Source organism: Pristis pectinata, chromosome 1 (assembly GCF_009764475.1).
Source record: "Pristis pectinata isolate sPriPec2 chromosome 1, sPriPec2.1.pri, whole genome shotgun sequence".
Classification (NCBI taxonomy): domain Eukaryota; kingdom Metazoa; phylum Chordata; class Chondrichthyes; order Rhinopristiformes; family Pristidae; genus Pristis; species Pristis pectinata.
In genome coordinates, this window is record NC_067405.1 from 82,431,972 (window position 1) to 82,445,495 (window position 13,524).

General features: G+C 43.4%; 1 protein-coding gene across 1 annotated transcript in view; it reads left to right on the forward strand.

The window, feature by feature from the left end:
• The window catches only part of LOC127577150 (BRD4-interacting chromatin-remodeling complex-associated protein-like), a 112,286-nt gene extending 104,586 nt beyond the window's left edge, over positions 1 to 7,700 (forward strand). Inside the window, exon 12 of the mRNA XM_052028091.1 lies at positions 2,249 to 7,700. Within this exon, the coding sequence (XP_051884051.1) occupies positions 2,249 to 3,363 (1,115 nt within the window). The 3' untranslated portion in view covers positions 3,364 to 7,700. The remainder of the gene's footprint in view (positions 1 to 2,248) is intronic.
• Positions 7,701 to 13,524: the final 5,824 nt, after the last annotated feature.

Genomic DNA, 13,524 nt, shown 5'->3' on the forward strand with positions numbered 1-13,524 from the left:
TCATAGGATTGCTAGAAAGGCAAATCAAAACCCCTGTTTGACTGCAAAAGACCTTCAGGAAGATTTAGCAGACTCTGGAGTGGTGGTGCACTGTTCTACTGTGCAGCGACACCTGCACAAATATGACCTTCATGGAAGAGTCATCAGAAGAAAACCTTTCCTGTATCCTCACCACAAAATTCAGCGTCAGAAGTTTGCAAAGGAACATCTAAACAAGCCTGATGCATTTTGGAAACAAGTCCTGTGGACTGATGAAGTTAAAATAGAACTTTTTGGCCACAATGAGCAAAGGTATGTTTGGAGAAAAAGGGTGCAGAATTTCATGAAAAGAACACCTCTCCAACTGTTAAGCACGGGGATGGATCGATCATGCTTTGGGCTTGTGTTGCAGCCAGTGGCATGGAGAACATTTCACTGGTAGAGGGAAGAATGAATTCAATTAAATACCAGCAAATTCTGGAAGTGAACATCACACCATCTGTAAAAAAGCTGAAGATGAAAAGAGGATGGCTTCTACAACAGGATAACGATCCTAAACACACCTCAAAATCCACAATGGACTACCTCAAGAGGCACAAACTGAAGGTTTTGCCATGGCCCTCACAGTCCCCCGACCTAAACATCATCAAAAGTCTGCGGATAGACTTCAAAAGAGCAGCGCATGCAAGACGGCCCAAGAATCTCACAGAACTAGAAGCCTTTTGCAAGGAAGGATGGGCAAAAATCCCCCAAACAAGAATTGGAAGACTCTTAGCTAGCTACAGAAAGCGTTTACAAGCTGTGATACTTGCCAAAGGGGGTGTTACTAAGTACTGACCATGCAGGGTGCCCAAACCTTTGCTTCGGGCTGTTTTCCTTTTTTGTTATTTTGAAACTGTAAAAGATGGAAATAAAAAAGTAATCTTGCTTAAATATTAAAGAAATGTGTCATCTTTAACTTTATGCCTTTTGGAAATCAGGTCATCTTTTACTCCTTAGCTATTCACGGTAACAGAAATTTTGACCAGGGTGCCTAAACCTTTGCATGCCACTGTATTTGCAGTCAGTATTAGTGAGGCAGCAAAGTGCTGTAGATAGGGTAGACAGAGTTTTTCCCAGGGCAGAAATGTCAAATACTAGAGGGAACGCTTTAAGGTGAGAGGGAGGAAGTTTAAAGGAGATTTGTGAGGAAAGTTTTCTTTTACACAGGTCCTGGAACACACTGCCAGGTGAGGTGGTGGAAGCAGATATGAGGCATTTATGAAGCATTTGGACAGACACAAGAACAGGCAGGGAATGGAGGATGTGGACCACGGTCTTCATGTCTGTTGATACAAAGTGAGACAAGAAAGTAAGCTGTCGGGAGGAGTTTAGAGTCTGCCTAGAGGGATTAAGTGAGTTGGTCAAAGTTGGTAAACGGTGTAAGTGTGAGCTGATTCATTTTGATAGAATAGAAAAATAATAACAAACAATCTGCTGGAGGAACTCAGTGGGTCAAGCAGCATCTGTTGGGGGGAAAGGAATTGTTGACATTTCGGATCGAAACCCTGCATTAGGACATAATAGTGATATTTTCACATGTGCTGAACTGGTAAATATTGGAATACAGTGAGATTTGGCTGTGGTTGTACACTGAGGTTCATGGAGAATAGTGTGTGGTTAGGAAGACAAGCAACAGATTGCTCTTTATTGCATAAAGTTTGGAATACAAGAGTAAGGGTGTCTTACCACAACTTAATGGGCCTCTAGTGAGGCCACATCTGGAATACCATGCGCAGTTTCAGCCTCTGTACGTAAGTGAGGGTTGACTTGGTTTGGAAGAGTTGCAGTGTAGGTTCACTCAACTGATTCCAGAGCAGAGGAGTTTGTCCTTTGAAGATCAAGTATAGAAGGGCGAGAGGTGATCTTATTAAAAGGCACTAGTGCAGAGAGGGTGACGGGGTGAATGTTGAGTGGCTCAGACCAGGGAGCTGGGCTGGAACCAGGGACATCCTGTCAGGATGAGGAAGCCACTTTGTACTGAGTTGAGGAGAAACTGGCACAGAGGATTGTAAATCTGTAAAGTTTCTCTGCCCAGAGGGCCGTAGATTCCAACTGATTCAAGGCTGAAATTGGAAACGTTTTGGTTATGATCGGAAGCAAGGGATATGGGGATAAACAGAGTAGATGAGGTTATGGATGAATGGGTTGAATGGTTTCATGTCCCACTGTTACTTCTATATTATGTACTTTCTGCAGAGATGTGAATGTTTGTTTTGTTTGTTTTTAGATGCATATATTTCGTCAGTTTTCCAACCAGACATTACGAACTCTCCGCCAACTTCCACTTGCCTTCTTGTTGCTCCTAATGAGTTTGTTCAAAGTACAACGCCGATCACTGCCACCAAGCTGGTTATCAAGCAGGCCAGGAGCTGGCCTTCTGACACCTGTGCAACAGGCTCGCTGGCAGGAGAGGTGGAGGACACAGTTGCCTCCAGCCGGCCCAGCCCTATGAAGACGTACACTGCCGGTACCAGAGGTGGACTCAGACTGAAGATTAAGCAGGAAGCAGGTTACAGCAAGGTTGTCCACAACACAGCTTTGGACCAGCTGTCTGTGGATCCAGCCACATTGTGCTCAGGGTCCAGAGGCTCCAGCACAAGTCCCTTCAATCACAGTAGCAGAGTTTGTGATTGCACCGTCTCGTCTGCAGCTGAGACACAGCTGTTGGAACATCTGGACTCCAGAGGTACATTGGAACTTGCGAAAGGTGAAAGGAATAGCCATCGTAGTTGCAGTCCCAATGGGGGATCTGATCCAGCCAGGACATCCCTGCCGCAGCACAGTGCTATGTGTGAACTGGGAGGCAGCTCATGTTCACTGGGCACTGGAGCTCAACACTTGAGTTCCAACAGCAGGACTGCAGCCAGTGGCTGGCGGGACTTGAAGCAGGGCAGTGCCGAGGGACGACTGGGGGAGAGGAGCGATGACAGCACCAGCAAACTGATGAAGGAACTGGCAGAGGTTGAGAATGCCATCACACAGGGTCTGACTAAGGCGGGCTCTGTTGGCGACCTGCACTGGGAGTTGCCTCTCCCTCAGCCCAAACGCCGCAAGTCGGACTCGGTGGACAACGCCAGCTTCTCCAGTGACAGCCCCCAGGACAGCGCACTGAATCACCACCTGCAGAGTGCCATCAACAGCATCCTGGACTTACAGAGGCTCCAGACGTCAGAGGAAGAGCAGTCCATGGCTGAGCCTCCTGAGTCAGCAGAGCTGAGCATCTCTCTGTTCTCCCCTGAGGCTTCCTCGGGAGGCTTCATGCAACCAGGACAACAAGGGAGCTTTGTTGGAGCTGGGACCTCCACTTTGGAAGAAGCAGTAAACAGTATTTTAAGTGACTAGGAAGACACTGGAACAGAGGAATACGCTGGAAACGAGGCTTTATTTTAAAAGATAGCACGTGTCTTTTGCCTTGAGTGCAGAAAGCAGGAATTTAACAGTCCCTTGGACAGTGCCTACACAGATTATTGTATAATACCAGTTGTGCAGAAGGAAGTCAAGCTGTAGATAAAGCAGCTGACACCTACACAACCAGTTTTGTACAGTAACAATATTTATTAACATTGAAGACTTGCAGACAAATCAGATGGTTTCAATTCAAAAAGTGTTATGCAAAGAGCAGAGTGGTCAGGTGGAGAACTTTATCGATCACTGGTTCACTCATCTCTGTTGTAGATTGAGCCCTGATTGTTGTAGCCCTGTGTTTCTCGCTGCCTTTAACATATACCCTCATGACCAGGGTTTCCAATCATGTATTAGTCGGTACCATTGTCCAAGATTTTCACAATTCTTCCTCCCTCAAGAGACAAGTTCCCAGGAGTTTTCTGTCACAGATTGGCAGGATCTAGTTCATCAGTTCTGAAGTTGTTAAGATGCTAGGTTTCTAAACTTAAGTTGTCAAATCATTTTAAAATGTCCTCAGAGCTTGTATGAACAGAAGATAGTTCTTTGCTGATGAAGATTCTGTCCATAGGAGTTATGAATCAATCATTTATGAAGACTAAAAATTCTTCTTAATCTGGAATTGTTGCAAAAACACATTATTTTTAGAATATATTTCTTTGAATGAATTTCCTCCACTGATCTACGTTTCAAAGTATTTTTAAAATCAGAACTGTCTTGCACTTTTTCAGGGACCATGTCACCTTGATATAAACCAGAAGTGTTTGCTTTACTTACAGTTTTATAACTTTGACATTGGGTTTGGTAGCTTTAATCCATGATCTGCTAACCGCAGAAGCATCTCTCTAGAACAAGCCTTCGACGTAGTATTTTGTGAATTAGTGAACTCCCGAGTTGGCACTGTTACCAAGCACAGTTTGAGAAAGAACACACTTTTACCTTCCTTGAGTCAGAGTAAGAATACTATTTTTTATGATTGCCATTGAATATTTAAAGCTGAAGAAATTCCTAGTGGCATCAAACTGTATTCTTGGTAAAGCTACACTCTGCAATAAAACTATGCTTCAATTCTTACAGATTTATTAACATTTTGAGGACCAGCAAGTCAGAGAAAGCAGACAGTTCTGAATCAAAAGTTGCTTCCTGATCCCTTGTTACCTTTAATTTGGTCAGTGATGTTGATTGGTCCTCACCTGGTGTTAAAGGTCAGAAGGAACATCAGTGAGTTCAGGGCTCCTTCAAAACATAGACATGGAACATCCTCAGACTAGGGTCAACGCAGTCCCATCCATGCAGTTTGTAGGGTGTCCAAGAGTCAGTGTTTTTCAGCCAGTGAACCCCTTGGAATGTGGGAATCAGGATCCAAAGGTGTAAATTGGAATTCAGCTGCCGCTGTGGTTTGGACTAGGATGGAGGTAGCTCACCCTATCATCCCACAGGTGGGGAGAGAGAGGGGACCAATCAAGGAAAGTACTGGATTATGTTTGTGGGCTTGGAGAAGCAGGAATGATCAACCGTAACTGTGCAGACTGCCTCCTTGGTTCTTCCTGCTGATGCATGGCGAGAGCTTAGTGAATGTGGAGGTGGTGTTGGGAGCACTGCAGTTTGCCTGGGAGAATGAGATGAGGCAGGAAGCTCCCAATCACAGGCCTGTGGTGGGGTACCATTTCGTTCATTGCTTCAGCTTCACTATCAGACAAATCACATGGACCCCATCCTCTGCTGTTCTTAAAGCAGTCCTGATATTTGATGCTGAGTGAAATGGAGGTAACCCCATTTTAAGTCTCACTGAAAGATGTTTTCTGTGGTGGGAAAGACAAAATATGCAAATTTTGGAACTTAAAATTAAAAAAAGAAAATGCTAGAAGTACTCAGCAGATCAGGCAGCATCAGTGAAGAGAGAAACAGAGTTAACATTTTTGGGTCAGAATACTTCCAGCATTTTGAGTTTTAATTTCTGGGCTAGAAACTCACCTTTGGCCATGAGTGGTGACAAGATGCCTCGGTATCTGCTAACAAACATAAGTCTTTCAGCATGGACATCAGTGGGATTGAATGTTGGGAAGGAGGATAAGGGTCTGTCAACATCTGGGAGCCTCAGTGAGTGTTTGTGATCACAAAGGCCTACTTCGACCTCCCCCTTTGTAGAGATTCCCACAGCCCACACTGATGTGTTTCTGTACATACCTCACTAACAGAAGCTCAAAGCTCTTTGTAAAGAACAAACATCATTTTTGCCCCACATGGGGAACTCAGTGTTCCCCACGAAACAGTCCCATCCTTTCAGGATCTCAGGACATCCATCAAGTATGTTTGAGGTGTGTTCACTGTAATAATGCAGAGACCGCACCAGCTCACTCGTTGCAACAGAGCAAACTCTCATTGTGTCAATGAGATCGGCAGCAGATACTCTACTTTTGTGATGTTGGTTGAGGGAAGCATATTGGCCAGGATGTTGGGAGGACCAGGCCACACAGGCCTCAGGCAGACCCAGTGTAACATCTCTTCTGGAGAGCACTCCTCAGAGAGGACTCAGCCCACATTTTGTGCCGAGCTCTGAGTGGGGTTGGAACTCTGCCTCAACCCAGAGTGAACCATTCAGTCACTGCCAACTCTCCGCAGATGCTGACGACTTGCTGGGTCTTCATTCCTACCCCAGAATACCTGACTCCTTCCAATTAAAGACATGATTAAGCAAACACGAAGAACTGCAGAGTAAGCTGCCTGCCCTCGCCCGAAGCTGTCCACTGCATATTCCAGCAGAGAGCAGCAGCACAATTCCTTCATTATACATTGGAAAAAGATCTGCTTTGGTTTTCAGAAGTTCCCAAGCTTGTTTAGGACAAAACAGACTACTGATGGATCAAAACATTATGATGCTGAAGGAACTCAGCAGGCTAGGCAGCATCTGTGGAGAAAAGCAGGCCGTCAACATTTTGGGTCAGGACCCTTTTTCAGGACTGAAGATAGGAAAAGGGGAAGCCCAACATATAGGAGGGAAAAGCAGAGCACTCAGAGGACAAAAGAGAGGAGGTGGGGTGGGCATAAGGTGGTGATAGGTAGATGCAGGTAAGAGATAGGGGTAGGATACTGATGGATAGTTTGAAGGACACATTCTGATTGTAACTTCAAGTGTGTTCTTGTAACAATGTTTTGTTTCCAGGTGGAGACTGCACCAGGTTTGTGACAGAGTGTTGACTCAGTATTAATGCACATGCTCTGGTATGGGAAGGACCAGACCCACGCTGAGTGGGATGGGGGAATTCAGGCAGCAGTGTCCACTTCCGCCAAACCTTGGGCTGGGATGCAGCCTGCAGGAGGCTCGGCAGCAATGTCTCATACAATGTCGCAAAGGAGGCCATTCAGCCCATCGAGTCTATGCTGGCTCTAGCAATCCTAGCAGTCTCATCTTCCCACTTCTTTCCCTGTAACCCATTCTCTCCCACATGCCCACTTTAGGAGGCCACTCACCTTAACAGAGGAGGCTATAGTGCCTGTGCTAGCTAGTTAACTAAAAACCACTCACTCTTCCATACACAGAACTTTTCCCTTCAGGCTTAAGTCCCCTAAAGTTGATGTTGAATTTCTTGACACTGCACTTTCAGACAGGGCAATCCATTTCATAAAAGCTTTATGTTGGATAAAGTCTCCTCAAAACCTCCTCTTATGCTCCTTCCCATGTCCAGGCTTTTCACTGAAGGGATATCATAGCTTGGACATTGTATTCAATGCACATTCAAGGTATGTTCTCTGGTTCAAAACACTGGTTCAAAATGCTGCAACCTTGCGTGAATGATTTTGTGTGTGTGTGTGTGTGTGTGTTTTTATATAAGTAGCTGTAGCAGGTAAACAAGATTATTTTACAGTTTTGCACTGGTGAAACTAGATCATACAATTTCTACCTTCTGTTTAATGCCTCTCTTGAGTGTTGCTCAGCAGTGTATCACTGTGAAGCATAGTTTATGTTTAAATGTGTGGCTGTGTCCTGGGACACTCTGTATTTTCATTTGTACTTTTGCCTTCCAGAGTGTCAGTATTCTGTTATAGCTTGAGTGAGCTGTCACAAACATGGAAATTGCTAAATCTTCAGGTAATGAGTTTGTGTGTTGGTGGTTAATTCCTCCAGTGCATATTGAGCCATAAAATCGCGATCGTTGTGTGTATATGATGAGTACATTTTATTACTTTGTACAGTGAGGTTAGTCTTTTCAGCCATGTCAGGGGCCTTACTTGAATTCCATGGGATTGTCAATATTGTCAATAATATGTGAACAGAATAATTCATTGTTTGGTCGGTTGTATAGTATTAAATCTCTTACCCTAAACAAATGAACATTTTGTACACATTTTTATTGAGCTATTTATTAAAAAAAATTTCCTAATAAATAAAGAAAATGTGAAAGATAAATGATAAGAATTGCTGTCTTTTTGTTGAAGTTTCTTCAAGTGTCAACACTTTCAAATACTAATTGGAACTCAACACTGACGAGTACACTGGGCCATGAGACTGATTCTCCTCCTCTGGCCTGCTTCCACTCCTATTGTCCATATCAGAAAAAAATGGAGAAGGGTTCAAAATGTAGATTATGAGCTATGTCTCATGGAGACCAGGGATTTGGAGGGAAAAAACAATACTGCTGGGAATATGAAGAATGTGTAAAGAAAGAAAATCAGGCTTAATGCCACATGTTATAAGACCTTTCATCAGAACTGGTCTTAAACTGGAAAGGTTGAGTATCTGAAATTGTTGAATTAATGCTATCCAGAGGACTATATCATGTCCAGTTGGAAGATGAGGTACTGATCCTGGAGCTTGCATTGGGATTTGTTGGAGCAGTGCAGGTGGCCAAAGACAGAGAGGTCAGGATGGGAGAGGGATGGGGAATCAAAGTGACCGTCACCTTTGTCATTGAATGGAGATGTTCTCCAATGTAGAGGAGGCCACACCAAAACACTGCATGCAACACACAGAATTGGAACAAGCGCAGGCGAATTTCTCCTTTATCTGGAAGAACTGATGATGGGAAGGGTTAAAGGGCGGGTGTTATATCACCTGCGGTAATGAAAAGCAGATGTTGGAAATCTGAAATAAAAGCCAGAAATGTTGGGGATACTCAGCACATCAGGTAGCATCTGTGGGGAGAGAATTGAAAAGCAAAACACTGCAGATTCTGAAAATATGAAATAAAACCTAGAAATATTGGGATATGCAGCACATTAGACAACATGTATAAAATGCTGGAGGAACTCAGCAGGCCAGGCAGCATCTATGGAGGGAAATAAACAGTTGACTGTTTATTTCCCTCCATAGATGCTGCCTGACCTCTGAGTTCCACCAGCATCTGCAGAATCTCCTGTGTATCCAACAAAGCTCAACATAAATTTGAGGAACAGCATCTTGTATTCCAATGAAACATGTTGCAGCCCCCTTGACTTAACATTGAATTCAACAATTTCAGTTAAGTAGCTTTTCCAGTTTGAACCAGAACTGGCCACTTTTGATGAAAGGTGATCAACCTGTAATGTTAACTCAGTTTTTCTTTCTCCACAGATGCTGCCTGGCCCACTGAGTGTTCTGGTTTATTTCAGATATCCACCATCAGCAATGTTTCCTTTCTCTCTGTTCTTATTCAGCTCCCTCCATGGTTAACAGAGCTGGTCAAGGATTGTGTTAAGTTGAAAAGTAGGGCAAACAAAGTGGCAAGGGCTGGTGGTAGAGCAGATGACTGGAAAGTTTTTACGAACTAGCAACTAAAGTCTAAAAAGTTCATAAGGAAGGAGAAAATTGATTTTGAAAGAAAACTTACGTGTAATACAAACAGCAAAACTTTCCATGGATAGAAAAATTGGAAGATAGTGTTAGTGTGGGATCCCTAGAGAATGAGCTGAATGAATAATGGGAAACAAGGAAATGTCAGATACATTAAACCGACTGTTTACATCAGTCTTCACCTTAGAGGACACTGAAAATATCCTGATGGGTCCCCACACTCCCTGGCTCCATCTGTCCATCATCTCCCCTCCTCACCTGGTTCCACCTGCCAGCCCCTGCCTCACCCCTCCCTCTCATCTCTTTAAACTAGCTCTCCCCCCTCTATACTCTCAGTCCTAATGCAGGGTCTCGACCCAAAGCGTTGACCATCCCTCTGCCTCCACAGATGCTGCCTGACCTGCTGAATTTCAGCACCAGTTTGTTTTGTTCATCTTAATGTTTGGTCAAAGAGATAGTTTTATGTTCCAACACCCTGTCCTGCCGCACTATTGAATTTTGCCTAGGAATGTTTAACCACACAAGCATATAATGTAAAAATGAAAGTTGTTATTTAAGGACATCTTTTTTGATAAATAAGATGATTGCCATGTGTGGAGAGTAGGTGTAAATTATTGTGTAAAGTAAGCCTGGTCCTCTTGCTCCTGAGGTCTCCCACTGAGATGAGGATGGGTGGGAGGTTGGGGTAATTTGATATGGTTATCTGGGCCTTGTCTTTTCTTTAAAAAGCAAGCACAGAGGAACAAAAACATACATTTAAATTGTAATTTTAGCATTTTTTATGTATATTGAAATTCCTGTTCGGATCTCCACTAGATGGCAGAATGTAGCTGTTACTCAATAATTCCCGGTGGTTTATAAATTAAATAAAGAAACTGCAAGTTAGACAATGCAATATTTACCTTCTGCATGTTCTAAATTAATAAGAAATTGGATACCATTGAGTAGTTTTATTATCAACACTGAAAATGCTGGGTCTGCAGCATGTCTGACTGCAGGAGAGGTGAATTAATGTTTCAGACGGTGCACTTCATTGAGTTCTTCAGTGTTGACTGTTCCTCTCTCCACAGATCCTGTTTGACCTGCTGAGTATCTCCAGAATTCTCTGTTTTCATTCCTCACTTTGCTGAGTCACAGTTCTGTCTTCAGCACTGACCAAACTCACTGTATTTTTTGTTCCTCTAGTGTCGCAGTTTTTAACATTGCCATCCCAGGAATAGTTGAATGATATTTTTTGTCCACTTACATTTTATGCAGTTTTTTTTATGTCATGGAAGCTTATTTGCATATTATGAAGTAATATCTAATGATAGCAGTGCAAATTTACTAACATTTCTTCCAGATTTTCAAAACTGGTTATAAGTAAAAAAATCACTGCATAGTTTAATAGTTTTATTCTGATAAATAGAGAATGCAAACTAAAGCCTTCCATTTCTATTGTGCCTTTTACAACCAAACCCTTTATGTACAACAAAATGTGTTTCAAGTACATCATTGCTGCAATACAGGAAATGTAAACTGCACACGACAAGGCCCATAAATAAATTGTTCATCTGTTTCAGTGAGGTTGTTGAGGGATAGACATTGAACAGGGCACCCCTTTGAAATGGCACAGTGACTTTTTGTTTTTACCTCTGAGATTAGACACTTCTGTGTTTAATAATTCACTGAAAGATGGCACCAGCGACAGTGCAGCACTCTGGTGCTCAAGCGTCAGTATTGCTCGTATCTCTCCAGTGTGAGAAGAGCCCATCGCCGTCTGGTTCAGTGAACTGAATGGGTTTGTCCTGAATAGATTGTGGATGCTGTCTGCAGTTTCTCATCACACAAACCCAATGGTATAGTGGTATTGGAACCCACGAGTGCAAGAAAAAGAAGCATTTAATGCCCTTACTGTTTTCCTGCTGGGTTTCTGTTTCAGAATCTGAGGCATTCCTGTGACATTGGTAATCAGGAGTTTGGGAAAATCCTGATTACCAATGTCACAGGGAGCAGTTTGGGAAAATCTGGCAAATTGACACTGGGACTCTTTACATCCATCTTATTTTTACATTTGCAGAGACCATGACCACACAGTTTGGAAGTCATAGAATGTCCTTTATAAACCTCTGTCAGACCATTGTATGCAAAAGAAATGGGAAAGAGAATAAAATGGGAAAGAGCTTAAAGCATGGCAGTAGTCATACAGCACAGATATTGACCCTTCAGCCCACCATGTCCATGCTAACCATCAAGTACCTATCTATACTAATCCCATTTACCAGCACTTGGTCCCTGGCCTTCTCTGCCTTGGTAGTTTACATTCTCATCAACATACTTATTAAATATTGTGGGAGTACCTTCCTCCATCACACACCCAGTTAGATTCCGGCTTCTAACCACCCTCTGAATGGAAAGGTTCTTCCTCAGATCCCTTCTAAACTTTACCCTATACCAAATATCCTCTAGTTTTTGATACCTCTGTTATGAGGGAAAAAGTTTCCTACTATATACCCTATTCGTGCCCCTCATAATTTTGTAAACCTCAATCAGGTCTCTCTCATCCTCATCTGCTCCAAAGAAAACACACCCAGCCTCTCCAGTCTTTCCTCATAACTGAGACACTTCACCCCAGGCAACATCCTGGTGAATCCCCTCTGGACCCTCTCCAGTGCTATCACATCTTTCCTATAGTGGGGCAACCAGAACAACACACAATATTCTTGCCACGGCATAACCAGTGTTTTATAAAGTTGTACCTCCCTGCTCTTATGTTCTGTGCCTTGGCTAATGAAGGCTTGTATCTGTACACTTTCTTCACCGTGCACTGCCACCTTCAGAGTTCTTTGGATTTGCATGCCAATGTTCCCCTGCTCCTCAGTACTCCCTAGGACCTTATCATTCAATGTGTATGTCCTACCTTTATTAATCTTCCCAAAGTACATCACCTCACACTTAGCAGGATTAAATTACATCTGCCATTGCTCTTTACCAACTCATCAATATCTTCCTGTAACCTAAAACTCTCACTGTCAACAACACCAATGAGTTTCATGTCATCTGCCAACTTACTAATCATACCTAGTATATTCATATCCAAATCAGAATCGGGTTTATTATCACTGACATACCTTGTGAAATTTGTTGTATTGCGGCAGCAGTACTATGCAAGACATAAAGACATAAAAATTACTATAAGTTACAAAAATAAATAAATTGTGCAAAAGAGAAATAATGAGGTAGTGTTCACGGGTTCATGGACTGTTCAGAAATCTGATGGCGGAGGGGAAGAACCTGTTCCTGAAACATTGAGTGTGGGTCTTCCGGCTCCTGTACCTCCTCCCAGATGGTAGTAATGTGAAGAGAGCATGTCCCAGGTGGTGAGGGTCCTTAATGATGGATGCCGCCTTCTTGAAGATGTCCTCGATGGCGGGGAGGGTTGTCCTCTGCAGCCTCTTTCGATCCTGCACATTGGAGCCTCCATACCAGGCGGTGATGCAACCAGTCAGAATGCTCTCCACTGTACATCTGTAGAAATTTGCAAGAGTCTTTGATGACATACCAAATCTCCTCAAACTCCTGATGAAGTAGAGCCGCTGTTGTGATTGCATCAATGTGTTGGATCCAAGATAGATCCTCTGAAATCTTGATGCCCAGGAACTTGAAGCTGCTCACTCTTTCCACTGCTGACCCCTCAATGAGTGTGTTCTCCCGACTGTCCCTTCCTAAAGTCCACAATCAATTCCTTGGTCTTGCTGACATTGAGTGTGAAGTTGTTGTTGCAACACCGCTCAACCAGCCAATCTATCTCACTCCTGTACGCCTCCTCATTGCCATCTGAGATTCTGCCAACAACAGTGGTGTCATCTGTGAATTTATAGATGGCATTTGAGTTGTGCCTAGCCACACAGTTATGAGTGTAGAGAGAGAAGAGCAGTGGGCTAAGCAGCATCCTGAGGTGCACCGGTGCTGATTGTCAGCGAGAAGGAGATGTTATCACTGGTCGCACTGACTAGTCTCCTGATAAGGAAGTTGAGGATCCAGTTGCAGAGGGAGATACAGAGGCTCAGGTTTTGAAGCCTGTTTATTAGTACTGATGGGATGATGGTTTTGAATGCTGAACTGTAATTGATAAACAACAGCCTGACATATGTTTTGCTGTTCTCCAGGTACTCCAAAGCCAAATGGAAAGCCAGTGAGATATCGTCCTGTTGTGGCTGTAGGCAAATTGCAGCATGTCCAGGTCTTTGGTCAGGCAGGAGTTAATTCTAGCCATGACCAACCTCTCAAAGCACTTCACCACAGTAGATGTGAGTGCCACCCTGCTCTTCTTGGCACCTGTATGATTGATG